The sequence below is a fragment of the Argentina anserina genome, chromosome 4, assembly GCF_933775445.1.
Source record: "Argentina anserina chromosome 4, drPotAnse1.1, whole genome shotgun sequence".
NCBI classification, from domain to species: Eukaryota; Viridiplantae; Streptophyta; class Magnoliopsida; order Rosales; family Rosaceae; genus Argentina; species Argentina anserina.
The window spans coordinates 22,798,769-22,819,071 of record NC_065875.1 but is presented as its reverse complement, the minus strand read 5'-3'; the positions used below and the strand labels follow the sequence as shown (position 1 = coordinate 22,819,071).

The 20,303-nt window shown below is 39.9% G+C and overlaps 2 protein-coding genes across 2 annotated transcripts; one reads left to right on the top strand and one right to left on the bottom strand.

Moving 5' to 3' along the window:
• Window positions 1–3,573: 3,573 nt before the first annotated feature.
• On the top strand, window positions 3,574–5,574 carry LOC126791969 (ethylene-responsive transcription factor ERF118-like). Its single transcript, XM_050518476.1, has 2 exons — window positions 3,574–3,914; window positions 4,006–5,574. Exon 2 carries the CDS (start codon window positions 4,194–4,196, stop codon window positions 5,232–5,234), a length of 1,041 nt encoding a protein of 346 aa, XP_050374433.1. The 5' UTR covers window positions 3,574–3,914; window positions 4,006–4,193; the 3' UTR covers window positions 5,235–5,574.
• A 1,775-nt stretch (window positions 5,575–7,349) lies between these two features.
• LOC126791974 (tetraketide alpha-pyrone reductase 2) lies at window positions 7,350–9,424 on the bottom strand. Its single transcript, XM_050518480.1, has 6 exons — window positions 9,288–9,424; window positions 8,982–9,154; window positions 8,503–8,688; window positions 8,200–8,362; window positions 7,659–7,848; window positions 7,350–7,560 (listed from the first exon to the last, which is right to left on the bottom strand). Exons 1-6 carry the CDS (start codon window positions 9,391–9,393, stop codon window positions 7,419–7,421), a joined length of 960 nt encoding a protein of 319 aa, XP_050374437.1. The 5' UTR covers window positions 9,394–9,424; the 3' UTR covers window positions 7,350–7,418.
• Between the last annotated feature and the right edge of the window lie 10,879 nt (window positions 9,425–20,303).

Sequence of the window (20,303 nt, the reverse complement as noted above, 5' to 3'; positions counted from 1 at the left end):
CTTACCGGCACATCACAACATTTATGTGCGATCTCGTCACTTCGCAGTATCGGTAAAGTTATTGAGCGTCAAATTTTTGACCTTTTGGAGGTCAATAATATGGTGTACTTCTTGCTTAGTGTCACCCCCTCTCTCCCCCCCCCCCCCCACAGGTTAATTCTTTGCATTAAAACCAAAATATGAGCATTCCATATCTCTCCCTAACGACGTGAATTATGTCTTATCAAAGATGACATGAAAAAAAGATCAATGGTTGTAGATTGGATATAGCTTGGAAAGTGTTGGTGATACATAACCAACGAAATTACTTAATCGTCTCATGTAGACTCGTTAAAATACTAAAATAGAAGTACACAAACAACTTAACCAAATAGGTATTTAGTGAAAAGAATGTTGAGATCGTATTCAATAACCATATGATACGCACTAAACGCTTTGTTAGTTGTGGGTCTGAAATGAATAAGTGTTGTTGCATGCAACACTCATGCAAAGACCGGCATGTTAGTACCCATAACCAAACCTGAGTAACAAACTGAAAACGCTTGATGATAGTTTTTACTAGATCGTTATGTAAGTGAACATGAGGAACATGATGTTCAACTTCAATCCCAGTGGCATGCAATAATCATCAAAAGGCCTTGGAGGCGAACTTTCGTGTGTTATCCAATTGAATAGATTTGAGAGGATGGTTAGGGTAGTGAGCCCTTAGTTTGATGATCTCAGCTAAAAACTTAGCAAACACAACATTTCTTGTGGATAACAAAATGACGTGTGACCAATGCGTCGATGCCTTAACCAATACCATAAATTACTTAAAAGATTTGCATTATTGGTTCAATAGGTGCATAAATGTCACATTGGATACGTTGTAAGAATGAAATATGATAAATTAGAGCCTTCACATAATAAGGTTGACAATAAAAATCATCAATTAAGCTGGTTTTGAAGAGTGAGTGGTGGCATGAAGAAATAGTGTAACAGGAGATGTCACAGACCCCTTGTGACGAGATGGACGACACCACGGCCGACTTAAAAGCCGAGATGCTACAGTGAGGAGGCCTCATGGTCTCTCCATGCACTGACATGGAGAAAGATCATCCAATCGCTTCTTGGTCATGAAAAGCGAATGACCATGTGAATTCTAAATAACTGTAATCATCATATCACGTCCACAATGACAAAAATGATTATGTCAAAACCAAAAGGTAGCAAAACGAACCCATGATCTAAAGAATTTCGTGTTATATAAAGCTACCGCTGCATGCTAACAAATCTACTACCGAAGTTTTAAAAACCTATTGTTGATTACGAAATCTGACAGATATATTCATTTCCATTCTCAACATAAGTATCCAGATGAAAATTATTGGCATGTATGACCTTTAAAACTTAGCAAGGTGCGAAGATATATAAAACACAATATCCACATGAGATATGTAAAACAACTACTTGCGTTGAAGAAAAGTGTGGGTGGTTAAGCAATCAGCAAGACACTCGATTTCGCTGTGGGACATTCTCAAAATAAATTAAGAGAGTCAACGACACGGTGAACTTCTCTAGATAGTACATTGTAGAATATTGTAAGAGGAGAGATCATAACAAAATGCAATCTCATCGAGTGTATCACATAACAATGACACTACATTCAACTTACACGTTGGAAATAGATGTTAAAAAGAAACCATCCAAAATGGTGCATATGCTTACCAATAATAAAGCCAGTTAAGCTATGAAAAACGATTTGGAGACAACGGAAAAAAAATAACTGAAAAACCATGTCAAGATAGCTCAAAACTGAGTGAAATTTTGGCAGGAAAACACTTAAAACAAAGAATGCTGGAAAGATGCCAGAAAAACAATGAGAAAACAGTGATAAATCGCAAGAAAACTCACCGGTTTTTGGCACCGGTGACCGGAAAACCAGCCAGTATGGAGGCCGGACTGCAAATTTGATTGGGACGCTGGAGGAGCGGCTGGAAACTAACCGAAGTCAATGAAAAATGGCCGGATCTGATCTGGACTTGTCAGAAAAACTTGCCGTACACGGCGTGGATCAAAACCATGTCAAAATTTGACGTTCCAATATTAGTTTTCCAAATGTTAAATGTCAAATTCACAATGTAGTGCAGGAGGAATGAAACGAGAATAAACAACGTAATAGATTATAATGTCACTATTTATTGATAAATAATGAGATATATATATATATATATAGATATTATATATGAAGTATTACGAAGAATCATAGATTTATATATATTACATTGCAGGGATTTGCAGCATAATATACTATAATAAAGAAACTTACATAAGTTAAGACACATATAATGATAGAACCGTAATATCTCTTAACATTTATAAAGTATTATTTTTTATGAAGAAAGATACCCTAATATAGAAGACAATAATTATTATTGTAACCAGAAAAAGACAATAATAATAATTATTATTATATTGAGTATTTAAAGTCAAAGATTTGGTAATTTACCTTCATTAGAATTCTCATTTGGTACTCCAAAACTAGACCCGAACATGAAAAAGGGGAGAAAATCTTTGCTCTAGCGTGTCATATTAATCTCAGTTGTCTTGGCTCTCAAGTTACATATCACCCATGTTTTATACCGGGGCTAAAATCCAGTAGTGCATATTTACCGACCTCACAAAATCATAATATCCTGATTTTCTCAAAACACAATATAACTTTCCCATATTTTTTTTTAAATTAGTTTCCTTTTACCAGAACAAAACCTCTTCCTAATTTCCCCTAAAAAAAAACTCCTCCTAATTCTCGGAGCCAACTCGTAATATTGGGAAAAAATGTTTTGGAAATAAATAAATGGAATTTTTGGTCTAATTTATCCTGGCAGTACTCGCTCCACCTAAACCCTTCCCACACACGCCCCCTCATTAGCGCGTGTTTCCACGCACATATTAACACGCCGTCGAATCAGCGTGTGCGCGCAACAGAGTCGTGAAGCGCGAGTGCGGCGCGGAGTCCATGAAGAACTAGACAGCTGGCACGAGATGCATGAAGGGCAGATGGTAATGATCATGCACCATGTATGGGCCTCCAGGCCCATGACAGCTCATCAGCACCCAATATTTTCCATACAAGGACACATGAAGGTAATATATATTTACAGCTCTCTCATTTTTCAGTTTTCACCGCTCGTGAGGAAGTTGTACATGTACGGCCTTGGCTGGCTGGAGTAGCAGACTTGAGAAGAGCAGCACGTACTAAATCTGAAGAAGAAAAAGCTGAAAGAGACGTGAAGCTGATTTGAATATTGGGGGAGAAACCAAACACAGGTATCTAAATTTTTTCACATATTAAATCAATTTTTTTGAAGTTTAGTTGGAAGCTTCTTCCATGGAGATTTGCGTTTTGGGTTATTTACTCTCTGTGTTCGGGTTTGTTTAATCGGGGAAGGCGGTCCGACTGTAAATATCGATAATAACTATTTAACCCACTCTCTGTCACGTTTTGTGGGGGAGAGACAATCGTGGCCATAGATTTGTGATCCTTTTCTTTTATGCCTGTTCTTGCTTTTGACCTACCACTCTCTATATCTAAGTCATCACTGTCTTTAACGAGCTTCCCTTTTGCCCTTTGCCTTGTCTTCAGACTTCAGAGTATTGAAGAGTTTTGGGTGCTCTGAGGAATCGGAGAGAAGAGGATTAGAGGAGGCTGATTAGTGAGATTTTATGTCGGCTTGTTTTGATTTGGTGTTGATTGGGGCTCTGTTGCAGCAGCTCTGGATTTTATCTTCAGATTTTTCTTCGTCTTCTTCTTCTTCTTGCTCTTGTTCTGGTTCAAAGGCTTGTTTTGCCATCTGCTTTATGCTCCTCTGCTGGTTCTGGCAGAGATTCAGCTTGGTGCACCCGCCGGTTTCGATGAGTTTGAAACCCGTAAGGTATGTTTGATTCCTGGCTTAAACCCTTGTGGGTTTTTCGTTTTTGTGATGAATTCATTTAATTTGTTTTTGATTTTTGTTGTTTTTGCAGGGCTTGTTCTGGAATACAAAGCATTCAACCTTTTCATATAAAGCGATTTTCTTTCCTCTTCTTATTCCTGAGAGTGGATCTTACCTAATACCTCCCTCATCTTGAATCTCAAACACCAATTTTTGTTTTTTTTTTCCTGGTAAAATTTGGGGTTTTGGAGAGGGTTATCTTTCAACTCGTTACTGAAAATGACTGAGCTTCGTAAACCACGGCTCATTCAAAAGAATAGTTTCAAGAAGTCGAAGAGGGAGCAACAGTTTCCTGCAGAAGAGCCCAAGATGGTGAGGAAGGTTCGGATAATCTGCTCTGATCCTGACGCTACTGACGACTCATCTTCCGAAGATGAAGGGATTGACCGAAAGTTTTACAAACGCGTTGTGAAAGAAGTCACTCTTCCGTTTCATTTCACAAGGCCAGCTAAGCTGGTTGTTGAGCATGAGACTTCTTGCAACAATGGAATCAAAACCCCAACGCCTAAACCCAAGTTCGGGGTTTGGTCTAAAACCCCGAAGAAACCAACCAATTCACCCTTCAGAGGCGTGAGGCAAAGGAAATGGGGCAAATGGGCAGCTGAAATTCGTGACCCTTTCAACAAAACTCGGGTCTGGTTGGGAACCTACAACACTGCTGAGGATGCTTCAAAGGCCTACGAGGAGAAGAGGCTCTTTTTCGAAAAGATGCTCTCTCTGGCCACAGCGTCTGAGGTCTGCTCTGAGAAAAGCAACACCACCACGGCCACCTCTTGTTCTGTCGCTCGGTCTGTCAACAACGCCCAACAGCCTGCTGTTTCGTCCGAGGAGGAATCCGACTGCGTCTACTCCCAAAGGTCTCCTGCTTCAGTTCTGGATGTCGAGACTTGTGCTTCCAACAACATTCGTAGTAGTGGCGATTCGGACAGTGGTGGTGATATGGAGAATGAAGATGTTGGGACTAATGCTCTTGGGCAACTGCCCATTCCCAACGACTTGGGATTCATGGACGAGCAGCAATTTGGGCCGGAGCTCAACTTTGACGGGATTGAACCACTCAGCTTTCAAGCGGAGATTGACTCTCTGCTTCTGGAGGAAATTGGGCAGTTTTTCAACGAATTTGGTAGCATTGATGATGTCCATATCGGTGGTTTTGAAGGAAATGAGCCCAGCAATCTTCCTGATTGTGACTTTGACGACCTTGGCAAGGACGACTTTGCTGGGTGGATGTCTGAAACCTCCAACGTACATTGCCAATAAGTTTTGCAGCTAGATATATAGCTTAAATGTCTCTTATTATCATATAAGTTATCGGTTTTGAAGCCCGTAGGTGAATCCCATGAACTCGTTAACTTGGGTTCTTGAGAGAGTGGTGGTTATGTGAGAGTTTATTTATTAATTTGTTTGTTCAAGCGAGATTAGTGGCATGTGCAGCAGCATTGTAGGGTTTTAGTATAAATCCCTTTGGGTTTTCTTGTGCTATTAGAGCTTTCCAAGGGTTTATGCTTATCGATCTAGATTAAGAGTCTGCACATAGTCCTCTGTATCTCTTACTTTCCCGGTAATGTAGCAAGTATGAAATGAGTTATTGCAAGTTATATTTTCTCAATTTCGCCCATCTTTACATTCAAACTTCAGCCTGAAACGCTTTGTGAATCTCATTTTCAAGGTTTCATGGTTGATTATTTATGATGTGCTGCTCTCCCAGGTGTTAATGGCCCTTGTGTGAATCACTGTCTGGTGAAGCAGCACAGACCTCGTGCCATTCTTTATTCTCAAGTCTTTTCAATACTAAATACTGTAACCAAATGTGACTGGGACTTTCCCATCTCTTTTACTAACTGGTCCCTGCGTTGGGTATGGGACTAGTACTGAAATGCTGGCTGGATCTGAGAGTCCTTTGGGTTCTATTCTTAGTCCCCAAAACGTACCGGAGGTTGCACCAGAAGTGGGCCTGCATGGGGTTTTCTTGCCAAACAAACCATATCTTGAACCAGAGGCAGTAAAAAAGGAGGTTATCCTTGTTGATGAGCTAGGCTAGCTGTGTTCCATTCCATAAGCCAATGCTTATGGTCTCATCTCGTCCATCATTGCTGCTTATGGTCTCATCTCATCCACCATTGCTTCTTATTTAGTGGCTCTAGTAATGAACTAAAGGGTGTTTGGTGACACTGCTTCAATGTGTGTTTCCTTCTCGGGCACGTTTTTGTGTTTTAGCGATGGATCTTGCGACATTATGTGACACTGCTACTACAAGTTTCTACAGTTCTACTTGGGTGGTTAGCCACTTTAATAATGCTGCTGGCGAGTCCCGGCAAATCCAGCAACCCATAAATTTATATTTTATTATGGAGTTGTCCGATGAGGACGTCTCGAAATATTTGATCTTGCAGAACATATATCTGTAATCCAAGTCTGGGCTCATTTATCTTCTTGTACTTGTTATATATCCCCAAATCTTGTACTTGTTATCATTCCCAATCTTGAGTTTAAACTAAGTCAATCTAGATTGGTGCAATTCAGTTTCGATAAACTCAGGTTCGCGCCCAAGATGTTGTGTATTAGTTTAGCCTCCAAAGCCGACTCAACCAATGCTTTGTGACATGTAAGTCACTAATCGCATTATGCAGCTTAATCAAATCATTAATGTTGACTTTCTCTCTGCATTAATCTATATTTTTATCCCATCAGTTTCTCAACAGAAGAAAGAATTAAGATAATTCTTCCACGACTTTTGAATAAGTGGGACGTCAAGAATGATTGATGAAAAAAGTGTTTACTGTAGTTGATTGTTTGTTAACTGAAAGCCCAACAATTATCTCCGCTTGCCTTATTTATGCCAATGCGTTAAGCTAAATGAAACATAGTCAAGTCTAATTATGATATGAATGACCCAGCTTCATTACCTGCTGTATTATATCCTCCGAGTCTTAATCAGAGGCAGCTTGAGATAGGATTGGGTTCTATTATTGTTGATTTTTAGATTCTATTGAAGAAAAGTCTAGTTGATACCATTATCAGCTCACATCTATATCCCAAATGCTAAGGTCTGTATCAAGTATCAACCAATGGCTGTTTGATAGGAATTATTAACAAGTTAGATCTCCGGTTTGATGTTTGTTTTATTGTCGAGATCTAGCAAGCCATATGTAGATGAAATATACAAAGATATGATTAATTTCTCTTGTACCTAGAGATCATTGTATATATCGTACAGTATGTCATAGTCCATATTGCCTGAATCACATTTTTCTTTACACAATTGTAATTTCTGATTAACTATTGAAGAGATAATTTTAAGTTTATAACCTAGTAAAAAAGGAAATGTAAGTTTGGAAAAGCTTGGGGTAGAGAAAAGAATAGCATGAGAACACTTGATTAGAGGCCCTGCTTATTAGAAATATAATATAACTTTAGAAATGTCCTGCCATTTGTGAGATGAAATCACAGAAACCCTTTCTCATGAAAACTTGTGATGCAGTCATCAAACATTTTCTCAAGCGTTTTGAAAGGAGGAAAACCCAGTTGAGCAATTTTAGTGGTGTCCATGGTATGTGGGTTACTGTCTCCTTCCTGGCTGCTACACCTACAATACATTATTGCAGTAGTTAATCTTTCATGAATAACGGAGCTAAACCACAAAGTAGTTCACTGAAAGCTTGCTTGTTCTGTATTTTCACTCACTTGCTTTCATATGAATAGGATGGATATTTGGCCTTGAGCATGTCAATGATCTGTGACCAGTGCGCTACTGAGCTTGAACATATAAGCCTGCCTGATGCTTTGCTTTCCTCCATTGCCAAAATGTGTGCAGCTACAACATCATCTATGTGCACGAATCCTACTGTTGTATTTGGATATTCTCCTCTTAAACCTGCATATAAAATTAAAGCTATGAGAGTATGTAGAAATGCATGGGATCTTCGTTCTACAACAAGACTCAAATCTTTTAGGGCCATTGGTGAGAATAGAGCATTATGGTTGATTAGCATTATCTTTATGATGCATGAGAGCCAAAATGAATGGATTTACACTTTTCCAAAACATAATTTACCTTGTTATTCTCTTTTGCAAAAATGATGTACATAGCTTATATCTTTTAAACGATCTTAACATGGAAAGAGAAGTGCCACTAAGAATTGGACTACCTTTGCCAAAGTGTAAAGTGCATAGAAGGCAATGACTAGAACTTTGAAAATTAGTCTGCTGATGATGGAAAACTAACCTTTAACTATTGCCAGTATCATAAGTAGTGTGCTTGTAGGTTGTGGTGCTAGCAGAGGACCAACAACGAAAGACGGATTCACCACCACTAAATCCATTCCACTCTCCTCAGCAATTCTCCACGCCTCTTTCTCGGCTGTTGTCTTTGCATAGGCGTACCAGAGCTAGATGCAAACGAAAATTTACACCACAATGACAACCCAAATAATGAATAGGAATCTGAACTATTGCTTACAACATCTTTGTTGTTAAGTAAGCATGCTGCATTTGAAAACTCAACACAGAAGGGTTTGAAATGAATTACATTGAAGTGTTTGCAGTATTCAAGATCGCTCCAATGTGACTCATTGAGGGGAGAGGCCTGCCGGGCATCGTAACGGTATCTTATTGAAGAACAAGAGGATGTGAGCACAACCCTTTTCACGCGTGCTTTCGAGCAGGAACTCAGCATATTGAAGGTGCCCTTTATACATGGATCAATCAAAGTCGCCTGCCACATTAATTAAAACAAGAAAACAAAGTTCATTTAGGTTTTTCCCATTGTTGAAGCCTACAGTTTAACCAACTTTCAGCACTCAGTTGAATCATCAGATACTTGAGTGGCATGCACATGAAGTTTTCATAATAGGGATTGAAATACACAACTTGCAGTATCAAAATTGGAGCTTTCCCCTTCTAGCATGGTTTACAGGAGTTTTGTAGTAGCATCAATATTACTGAAAAACACTTAATGTGCATAAAATGGAAAAACAAATCTGGATTTAATAAGAAGTTTAGCCTTGCCTGAACATTGTTATCGTAGGGAACGAGCACAGGTGATGCGGTGTGGAAGACTCCATCAACTCCTTGTATGGCTTCATCAAAGCTTCCTTCCACCATAAGATCAGCTTTCATTAACTTAAGCCTTTCCTTGGCTCCATTCAGCTCCCACAGATAACCAACCTTCCCCAAATCCTCTGTGGTCAAACAGATGAAAGCAGATTAATTTGTGAAAGTTGCATAGGTATATGTGACTGTAATTGAATCTAGTTGAGTATTGAAGCTCTGAAGCAATATAGAACTTGGCATGAAAATGAAATGGAACCATACCTGGGTCTCGCACAGTGGCCCGTACAACATGGCCATTTTCTAGCAAAGCCTTCACCAAGTAAGCAGCTATGAACCCTGTTCCTCCAGTCACACAATATTCAGGCATCTTTGTTCCTCTGCTAATCAGCTATGGAAGCTGTTGCGCGCTTACTTTGTTAATATAAACGGAGCGGTGAAAGTTTGAAACCAGACCAAAGAGAGTGGAGTGTCATGTGCTACGCATTTTGCGTTGTCTTCATTAGTTTACAGAATTGTTCAGGTTCGAAGTGGAGAGAAATCTTGGCAGATAGCTCATTCATTTTACGAGGTGAGTAATTCATAAAATATTTTACATTTTTCTTTAACCTACAAGTCACTCGAATTACCTTTCGGCCTTGTTTGTTTGATATGAATTTAGGAATCCGGAAAGAAAACTTGTTTCTTTTCCTTGTTTGGAAACCACGAGAGTAGAAACTACTTAGCAAAGGGAAAAATAGAAGGGAAGTTGGTTCTACCCATTTCTCATGGGAAAGAACTTCACATCTCACTTCTTAACATTAATTGCAAATACAATGACCATAATGTCTTTGTAAATATTCTCTAGTATTAAAACACAAGGGTATTATTGAAGTTTGATAAAACTTTTCATTTAATTTCTTACACTAACCAAACAATAGAAGGGAAACTTAACGGTATTTTTAACTTCAATTCTCGAGATAAATTACAAAAGAAGTGAGTTCCCTTCTAACAACCAAACGAGCACTTGCTTAAATCTTACAATACTGCGCGTAATAGAAAACAGATGCATGTTCATACAATATGAAATTCCAAAACAACTGTTTTTTTTTAAATCAAAATCATATGAGAAGAATACAACCAACAACTCACTCAAAGGGGGTCACAACAAGATGGAGTCATTCTTAGTGTGCCGTTCTTCAAAACCACAATGCATACAAACAAGACATCTTAATACATGTAACCAAATCACACGATTAAAACCAATAGTACCATAAATAATTGTCTTATGACAACGCTAGAGGATAAACAGATACCTGAATTGGCAGCGAGCTACCACCCAAGGCCAAGAGAATATAAATTTCAAGTAGGTTGATCATCCAAGTTCTATATTCTAATATACCTATAAAAGCTGTTCCGAACTAAATATATTGTTTATAGGAATGGCTTCGGACTGCGTACTTTACCGATGAAATGAGGTCTTACATGAGATTCATTTAGATGTCGGTTAGGCGATCTAGACTCTAGAGAAGAAAGAATGATACTGATATCAAATCATATAAGAAAGAACTAACCATATAAGTTAATGCCAGAGAGGTATCAACAACAATGGTTTTCGCCACCGGACTGCTCGCCAACACAAGATGATTATGGTCATCTACTGCAACTAGTCCAAATAGTTGGAGATTTTGATCAGAAATTTTTGGAGGAATTAGATGGTCACCTCTCCCGGCTCATCACCTCGATCTGGCTCTCTGTAAAAGAGTATAATTTCCGCAAGTAATTCAACAAAATATAACGTTCGACAGAATAAGCTATAGAAGTTCAAACTAAGAGTTAATCAGAGGACAAACCTTGGGAGAGGACATTAATATCATAACGAAATGATTGGTAATTGGTATTAAAAATAACAAATTATTAAAAAATAACATACTGTTCCGGGAGAATTACTATTCTACATTTGTGTGTGTCTTAGCTAATAGGTTTCCTGTTAAGAGATAGATTATCATCTCCGTAATAGATTAGGACTCCGAATCCTACGGGATTGTGGTTTTGTAATGCCTATATATAGGCCCCCATATCATTTAATAAAACACAATTATTTCAACCTGAAACACGTTATCAGCACGTTGCTCTAAAACCTGAACTTTTAGAGCCCTAGAAATTTTTTCTCTTCTCCACCGCTGGCCACCGTCGTCTCTGGCCTCCGACATCTTCCCGTCGACGTTCCTCGTCGGCGCAGCCCCTACTCGCCGTCGCTGCAGCCCCCGCAGCCCCTGCAGCCCCGCTCGCAGCCCCTGCATGCTGCCCCCGCAGCCCCGCGCGCAGCCCCGCTCGCAGCCCCAGCATGCTGCCCCCGCAGCCCCGCGCGCAGCCCCAGCATGCTGCCCCCGCAGCCCCGCGCGCAGCCCCTGCATGCTGCCCCCGCAGCCCCGCATGCTGCCCTGCCCTGCAGCCCCCGCAACGCAGCCCTGCACGCACGCACGCAGCCCCGCACGCAGCCTTGCACGCGCCCCTGCTGCCCCCCGCATCGCAGCCGCATGCAGCCCCGCACGCAGATTCTGCCCTGCGGCCCCTGCTGCCCTGCAGCCCCTGCGACCCCCCCCTGCTGCCCCTGCACGCAGCCCCGCAGGGTATTCTCCGCATTCGCTCCGCAAAAACATCTTTTTGCCCCGAAAAACCCCGCATCAGAGGATTCAAAATTGCTCCTCCCGCATATATACGCAATGAACGCGAAATGCACAAGCAAACTCTTCGCTCAAGAGAAGCTACACCCGTCTTCTCTACCCTTTTGGGCCTTTAAACTATTTCTCTTTTTTCATTTTTATTTTCCTATTGCTTATTAAATCGTTTATTTGCACGTTTTCGTTTTCTAACTATGTTTCACGTGCTTGCATAGGAAAAGTGATCACTCGTCGTACTATGGTGATGACATTCATGCCGAGATGGATGATACTTTTGTCATCTACATACGATTTTGATCGTATCCTCCCAAGATTTTATGTCATCGGACGAAGATCGAAAAGGAATTCATCAAGAAACTTCATGCATGACAATCGATTTGCAGTGCAATTTAATTATATGCGGTCTATTTGGCAGACCAACAAGTATGTTTTTCTTAAAGTTGCTGCTTTTGAAGATATATATATATAAATTATCGGGCGCTATTAGCCTTTTTCATGTCTTCTTTTCCGGCCTTTCTTATAACGCCGATGAGACCAAAGAGGGATATGATTCCCCTCTTGGTCGACGTTTTTCGTGTGACGGTCCTGGGGGAGTCACGTTATTATTTAAAAAGGAAGATATCGATTCGTGTGGTCGCCTGAGTGCACCGCTGTTTTGGGTGCGATCATGAGAATCGCCGATATGCATCGATTATTTTGTGACCATATACATCACAACCCTTCTAATTCCGGTTACATACTTGAATAGTTTCGATTATTCGAAACCTATACAACCCTCGTTTCTTATGGATGCGCCGCCATCGCGACTGTTATTTGAATGTTTGAGTTTCTTAAACTCATGTCTATAAACGATAATCTCAAGGTCTACGTACTCATTTATTTGAGTTGATTCATTACTCTGATGCAACACTATTTGCTGACAAAAAGATCCCAAAAATAACGAATTCTATGGGACACACTTAAAAGTGATTTAATGAACGTCTATGACGACGTATTACCAGAGTTGACCTTGAAACATGCTCCACATCCGAGAAACACATGTTATTTATTGGCACCTGTATCTATTTCTCGAGGGAATTTTGGAGATGGAAACGTAACATTCTTCAATTCTCAAGTAAGCACATTTTTGAGCCTCAGGCTAAGGCTCCGCCCAATCAGATATGCAAGATTTTGTTGCTACAGACTTTTGATTAGTCAATCTATTTTGACTATGTCTTCTGCTTACTATTTTTCAAGTATGACATTGGCATTGCCATGATTATTGCTCGACTTTAGCTTAAGTCGTCTATTGGAATTGGAAGCTTGTTTGTGTTGTATTAAATATTGGCATATTCTATAAAATCTCTCGTATTTCTTGTTTACAATATTGACTCGTGAGAATTTTATTTGCCTTGGCTTAGCATGCATGGTCAACGTTGCAACTCACGTAGTTTTTAAATTGGCCGCTTTTGGGTTAAATGGGACCCCAATAACACTACATTGTGATTTTGGACTTTGAAATTTGGAAAACGGACCTCGGAACGTCAAAATTGACGTAGTTTTTCCCGGTTACTCTTCCGGCGTTTCCGGAACGTTTTTTGACGTTTTATCGGCGTATTCGCCGCCTTCCGGCCATATTCCGGCGTTTCCGGCACCGCCATCCGGTTCCGGACGGCGTTCCCTGTCGGACCTGAAGTTATGGCCTCCATACCGGCCAGGTCCGGCCACTGCCGGCCGGATTTCCGGCAATCGGTACCGCCGGCTTTCGACAAGTTTTTCCGACGTTTTTTTTCCGTCGTCTCGTCATGTTTTCCGCATATTTCAGTAGTTCTTGCTGTCACGTTTTCCCAGTCCAAATTTCACCCGGTTTTGAGTTAATTTGACATGGTTTTCCGGTTAATTTTCCGGTTTTCTCCAAGTCGTTTCATAGCTCAAATGATTTTATTATTATTGGTGACCACCCGCACCAATTGGATGGTTTTTACCACCCAAATTGTTTGGTATTCAACTGCTCCAATACTATGTTTTTCCAACTCTTGAGTTGAAGAATGTAGTTCTATTGCCATGTGATACATTCGATGGGATTGCCATTTGTTTCAATCCCCTCTCTTACAATATCCTACGGCGTATTGTGTAGAGAAGTTTACCGCGTTGTTGACTCTCTTAATCTTCATTTTGAGAATGTCCCGCCGTGAAATCGAGTGTCTTGCTAATTGCGTAACCACCCACACTGTCCTACGGCGTAGGTAGTTGTTTTACGGATCTCGTGCAGAGATTGTGTTGTATATCTTCGTGCCTTGCTAAGTTTTAAAGGCCATTCATGCCAATGATGGATTTTCATCTTGATATTTGTGTTAAGAATGGAGAGGAATAAATATGTCAGATTTCATTGACAGTATCTTTTTCAAGCTTCGACAGTAGCTTTGTTTGCCTGTAGACATCGTTTTGCTTGCCTGCAGCAGTAGCTTTATGTAACTCAAGATTCTTTGAATCATGGGTTCAGTTTTATTGTCTTCTCGGTTTTGACATGATCATTTTTGGTCATTTTGAACAAAATATGATGATTCGAGTTCTTTGAAATTCACATTATCATCTATTTTTCATGTTCACGAAGCGATTGGAGGACCACCTCACCCATGCTCCACACGGTGAGGCCGAGCCTATCCGTGCCATGCAAAGCTTGTTCTTTTGCTAGATTTCAAGTAAGTCCTTATTTTGCAAAGCTTGTTCTTTTGCTAGATTTCAAGTAAGTCCTTATTTTCTAAGGCTCCAACCGAGAACATTCCATTCTTACAAAGTATTTAAGGTGACATTAGTGGACCCTATCCAACCGAATACGAACATTTTTCGGTATTTTTATGGTATAGGTTAAGAGCATCGATGTGTTGGTCACACGTCGCTTTGCTTTCCACAAGAAACGCTGCATAAGCTAAAGTTTTTAGCTATGATCATCATACTATGGGCTCACCACCCTTCCCATCCTCTCAAATCTATTTGATTGGATACCGTTGGAGAGTTCACCTCCACGACTTTGATGATTTTGTTTTGCATATCTACTGGGATCGTCGTTGAACATAGTATTCCTCATGTTCATTCACTGCACGATCTAGCAGAGCTCGGACTTGGTTATGGGTACTAACCTGCCGATTTTTGCATGGAGATATGTAATGATGTTGCATGCAGCGACACTTATTCGTTTCAGACCCAGAACTTGCCAAGCGTTTAGTGCGTACCAGATGGTCACTGGATACGGTCTCAACGTTCTTTTCACTAACGCCTATTTGGTTAAAGTTGTTTATGTGCCTCTATTGTAGTTATCTCAATGGGTCTACTTGAAACGATTAAGTATTCTGGTTGGTTATGATTTATGAATCACCAACACTTGTCCGCTATTTTCCAATCTACACCGTTGATCTCTATCCTGCGATATTAGCAGACGGTCACTTTGATGAGACATACTTCCCGTCGTTAGGGGGAGATATGGAATGCTCCCATTCTGGTTTTAACGCCAGGAATTGACGTGGTGTGGCACTATGTCTCATTAAGATCCCGCACTACTCAAAGTGAGCAAATGTGCAACGCATTATCGACCTTCAGAAAGTCAAAGATTCGATGCTCAATGACTTTACCGATATTGCGAAAGTGACGAGATCGCACATAATGATGTGATGTGCCGGTAAGGTTGGGACTCTCAGAATATGAGAGAATTTCATATGACCTGGTCCTAGCACCGTTGGCACCATCCCTGACAATGGGAAGGAAGCCGGCGATGGCACCATCGTACGCTGTGGTGTTGTCGGCGCCCGTGGCATTGCACCACAGAACAAGGGCGGCAAACGCAAAAATGGACTACTAAGGGTCATAGCTTCGGTCTTGGCTCCTGCCTAGATGAGGGGGAGACCATTATTCTCTAGAATCAAATCTAGAGAGAAGCGAAGTGCATAGGCACAAGTATTTCGCCCATCATCAAGAGATATCCTCTAAACATGTGTATCAACTAAGTTTCTGTGGGACGCTACAGACTCATTTTATTGATGTTAGAGAAGAATAGAAATCTCACGAATTGATCGTATACAGCGCGCGCGTGTGTTTAATAGATTGATCTCCCATGATTGATGATGTATTCGCTTATGCTCTTATTCCGTTGTAAAGCATCAATGATGAGCAACTTGACCGAAGTGGAAAGAATCAATACAGGCTGAACTAGACTTGTTATATTGGTCGTTGTTCGTAAGTGTAATGAGAAAGATGAAGTCATGCAATATATGCAGGACTTATGGCGCAAAGATTGTCTCATTATCCTAGTATTGAGTACGATGAGTTATATTCTCTCGTTATGGAGATAATTGCTTTCCGCTACTTGATCAGTAGTAGTGTCCATGAAAACTGATTTGCATCATATAATAGTGGTCATAGAATATCTGTAAAGGGATCTTGATGCAGATATGAGAGTGCCCGAGGGACTTTAAATGCCTCCAGACCAGGGAGAGCTTATGTAATCAGATTGCGACGTTCGAGAGAACGTAGTACAATCGGTTGCAAGAACTCATACCCATATGTGTTTATATGAAGCTAATTCTTGATTCTCTATTCCGTCTAAGTATAGATGATGAAGAGATTCAATGAGCTATACATTCATGCATGCTAGTGTTGTTGGGACACTATTGCTTTTATTATGACGTGATTAACTATGCGCCTATGCATTGTCATTGGACTTGCATTGCTTCTTTGACATGGGTTTAGTTCTACACTTAGTGAACCAACACAAATCCTATCCACACCAACGCCGCCAGCAGCTCCAGCAACATCAACGTATGCCTTGGTGTAGCAGTCGACACTGGTAGCGTAGAAGATGCGTATGGTTCTGTCTTGGACCAAAAATCAGTCCTTCATTGGTCCATTCCCCCATTCTTTTCGCGAAAGACACATTAAATGTGACAAATCAGAATCTGTCCAGTTTCGTAGGTCAACTTCAACGAGACCTACAGGACAGCTCGCTCGATGAAATATGGTGAAATTAGTACCGTTGGAAAGGTCTATGTGTCTACTTTGAAGGGACATCAACCTTTCATTCATAGCTATCATATTGAGTGAGTTATGGCAGTTTTAGCAAACTAGGACAGTCCTGTCCGGAAATTTGCAAGTCAGTCAACTTCGACAGAGCATTGTGAACTGCTCCGATCGGATGAGGTTGTGAACCTTATGTCACTGGAAAGCCACGGGTGTCTACTTTTCAGAACATTTTACGGTTCACTGATACCTATTTTGACGAAGAAGTTATGGCCGTTTAAGTGAGTGAAGGTCATTCTACCCGAGAATCTGATTTTCATTGCAAACTCTTGTTTTGAGTTGTTATGCAATCTTGTTTCCTAAGATCTAAGTTTGGCTAAGTATAGCATGGATGATCTAAGGATGTGTGGCTAGATTAATGATTAATCATTAGCCCAAGACTACGTTTGAGAAGCATGTAATGAACGTTGTATACGTTGTTCTTTGTACTCCATGATTATGGCACTAATCAGGGGGAGTTGTTTCGTAGACTTCAGGGGGAGTCTACCTCACATGATGCTATCAAATGTAAACGGTGCGTTGTGCTCTTTTTCCCTTCGATCAAGCTTTTGTTTTTACCCAAGAGGTTTTTATTTTGCTTGACAAGGTTTTTACCGAGGCAACGATGTGTGCACCATGCAACCTAGACATGCGACACAAGAGGGAGTGTTCCGGGAGAATTACTATTCTACCCTTGTGTGTGTCTTAGCTAATAGGTTTCCTGTTAGGAGATAGATTAGCATCTCCGTAATAGATTAGGACTCCGAATCCTACGGGATTGTGGTTTTGTAATGACTATATATAGGCCCCCATATCATTCAATAAAACACAATTATTTCATCCTGAAACACATACAATAATTTATTTTACAAATAACTCACTATTTAATTTGATAGAGTAAATAAAGACCAAAATTTACAAATAAGGACCAAATAATGGCAAGTTGCCACATGTCATAAAATATTTTACTTTTTGACCTCTTTTTGACTCATAGTGTTTGTTACCATCAATGAAGAGGTTATCTGCTACTATCGATTATAAAAACTAACTGTTACTGTCGACTATAAAAACTAACTGCTATTGTCGACTTAAAAACCACTGCTACTGTCGATTTGAAAGACACCTGCTACTGTTGACTTGGAAGACACCTGCTACTGTCGACTTGGAAGGTACATGCTACTGTCAACTATAAATCTAACTGCTACTATCGATTTGGAACGTATCTGCTACTGTCAACTATAAATCTAGCTGCTACTGTCGATTTAGAAACTAACTGGTACTATGGTTTTTGGTGAGTAAAATTCAAAATTTTAAAATTTCTCAAAACATATCTAATATGGTACTTAAATGTAAGCTCATGACATAATGAACAACTTTATATATTGGCTCACCTCTAAATTGCGGGTGGTTTGACCGGAAAACTTAAATTTGCCGGAAAAAACTAAAAAAATGAGGAGAGAGAAATTTGTTAGATCTATGAGTGTCATTTGGTAATTTTCACGAAAATAAGGGTATTTTGGATATTTTAGCATTAATTAATTAATCAGTTTTGTTATACTTATTTTTTGAGTTTGCACTTATGTTCTAATTTGTATAAGAAATATAAAAAACAAGTTTTTAGTTAATTCAAATGTGATCTAGTACCGATAAGTAATTTCTCTACTAAAAAAGAATGACCCTCCACCTCACTTGTAGAGGCTTGTTTATGGATCTGACGCTAAATGGGACAACCTAGATGGCCTAGGTTGGCTTATAATATGGGCCTCATGTTAACAATATCAGCTCATGAATCAGTTTAGTCAGTGGTATCCTCTCGAGTGCCAGCGTTGTCAAACACTACCCTTGCGAAATTTTCAGCTGGACCTATGGAAGTCGTTTCCATAATTTTGTTCTCTATTTTTGACGAAAAGTCGCCAAATTTGAAAACTGCAGTCGAACAAACTAAGTCGTGTAATACTGTAGTAATGTGAGTTTGAGTAGGATGATGGAGCTAACGTAATTTGTCGCTGGCTGCGGGTTGGTTTGTAACTTTGTATGTACTTCATAGTGTGATACGATGTATAACCACTCTGCATTAATTGTGCGGAGATTGTCGAATTCCAATTAGCTAGTTGGGTGGATTAGAGTTAGCACCATTTGAACGACAGTCCGGAGATCACCTCATCGGTTACACGTCTCAATCGGATCGGAATGAACCGAGGAGGGCCGTGATGGCAGCATGATCATGGTCGATCAATGTTGTTAATATCAGGTCATACATGGCTTCCTAATTTCTGTGGACTAGATTTTCTATTGGCACATGAGGAATTGCTTGCCCAAGAGGGGAAAGGCATCTATTTCCAAGACGTAATTAAGCTTCGAACTCTAGTCTAGTACGTGCGTGCAATGTTTATAAGTTTCTTTATGCCGTGAGCAACTGGATATATACCGTTTGACAATGTTAGCGTATATTATAACTTAAATACATGATATAATGGTGTAATGCCAGTATCGACGACTTGCATATATACAGTCGTCGTATGTATGCGAGAATAAGCACTTGCATAAACTTGATTTGGGAATTAGATAATAGGTTTGACTGCATAAAATAGGCAAAGTGACAACACTTGTATTTTTGAGGTTGTATTGAAGTGTAAGACAAATGAATGCATGATTTCTCCAGATGCTTGAAATTCAACCTAAGACAACGTACCAGATGCATATCAGATGCTAAACCCTAAAGTCTAGCTATGCTCATCCGCATATTTCTTTTTAGAAAGTTATACCTAATCTCTTACATTCTGTATACTGCTAACCACATCTTTAAATAGGCGATGAAACCCTGCAGAATATGGGCAGCACCGTCCCATATATTGTCCATGGCAGGTTCCAGGTTTATATACATCATTTGTACGTTGTCATTATATTAGCGAGCAGAAATCGATGACGCCATAGCCAACATTGAAGTGAACTAGCTTGATCAATCTACCAACTTGTAGTCTTGTACCCAGTTGCGTTCCAACCGATTCACCGGTATGTAACGAGCGAGGCAACCTTATTTGGAAAACCGTAGCTGCTCACCACACCCTCATCCAAATGTGTCATGTCTTTTGAACGTACTAGCCTACATATTTGGTGATATGAAGAAAACTTTGCCTTCTACCATTTACTATCATCATTGTTTGAATGCCCATAGTAGATTCAGAAAAATGTCGAGCCTAGCAAAATCAAAGTATATATAGTAGATAGATTACTAATAAATATAAATCGTCTTTCTCCGAGGAAGAGGCGAAACATACTCTTCCTTGGAGTTAATTCAGGTGGCCAGTGATGTTAATGATTGGATCATAATCTAGTAGATTAGATTAGAAGTTTGATATCTTTAGTATACAGTGTAAGGATATATGAAAACAATTTAAACATATATAAATGTCTACATAATTAAAAGACTTGCGAGAATGCATAGTAATTAACCAATCAGTCGCTAATATGCTTAATATTGTTTGTAACTATGCATGAGGATGGCCTCTCCACTCATTTCGTGTATAAATTACTTGTCACAGTGGTCTATTCCAATATACATAATGTGAATAACAAAATCGCAACAAAT

Excerpts from the sequence above, each read along its gene's own strand:
- LOC126791974 (XM_050518480.1), bottom strand. The coding sequence starts at position 9,393 with ATGCCTGAATATTGTGTGACTGGAGGAACAGGGTTCATAGCTGCTTAC. Across the intron at positions 8,363-8,502 it reads AATACTGCAAACACTTCAAT|CTCTGGTACGCCTATGCAAA; the intron begins GTAATTCATTTC and ends GTTTGCATCTAG. Across the intron at positions 7,561-7,658 it reads TCCTATTCATATGAAAGCAA|GTGTAGCAGCCAGGAAGGAG; the intron begins GTGAGTGAAAAT and ends AATGTATTGTAG.
- LOC126791969 (XM_050518476.1), top strand. The coding sequence starts at position 4,194 with ATGACTGAGCTTCGTAAACCACGGCTCATTCAAAAGAATAGTTTCAAG.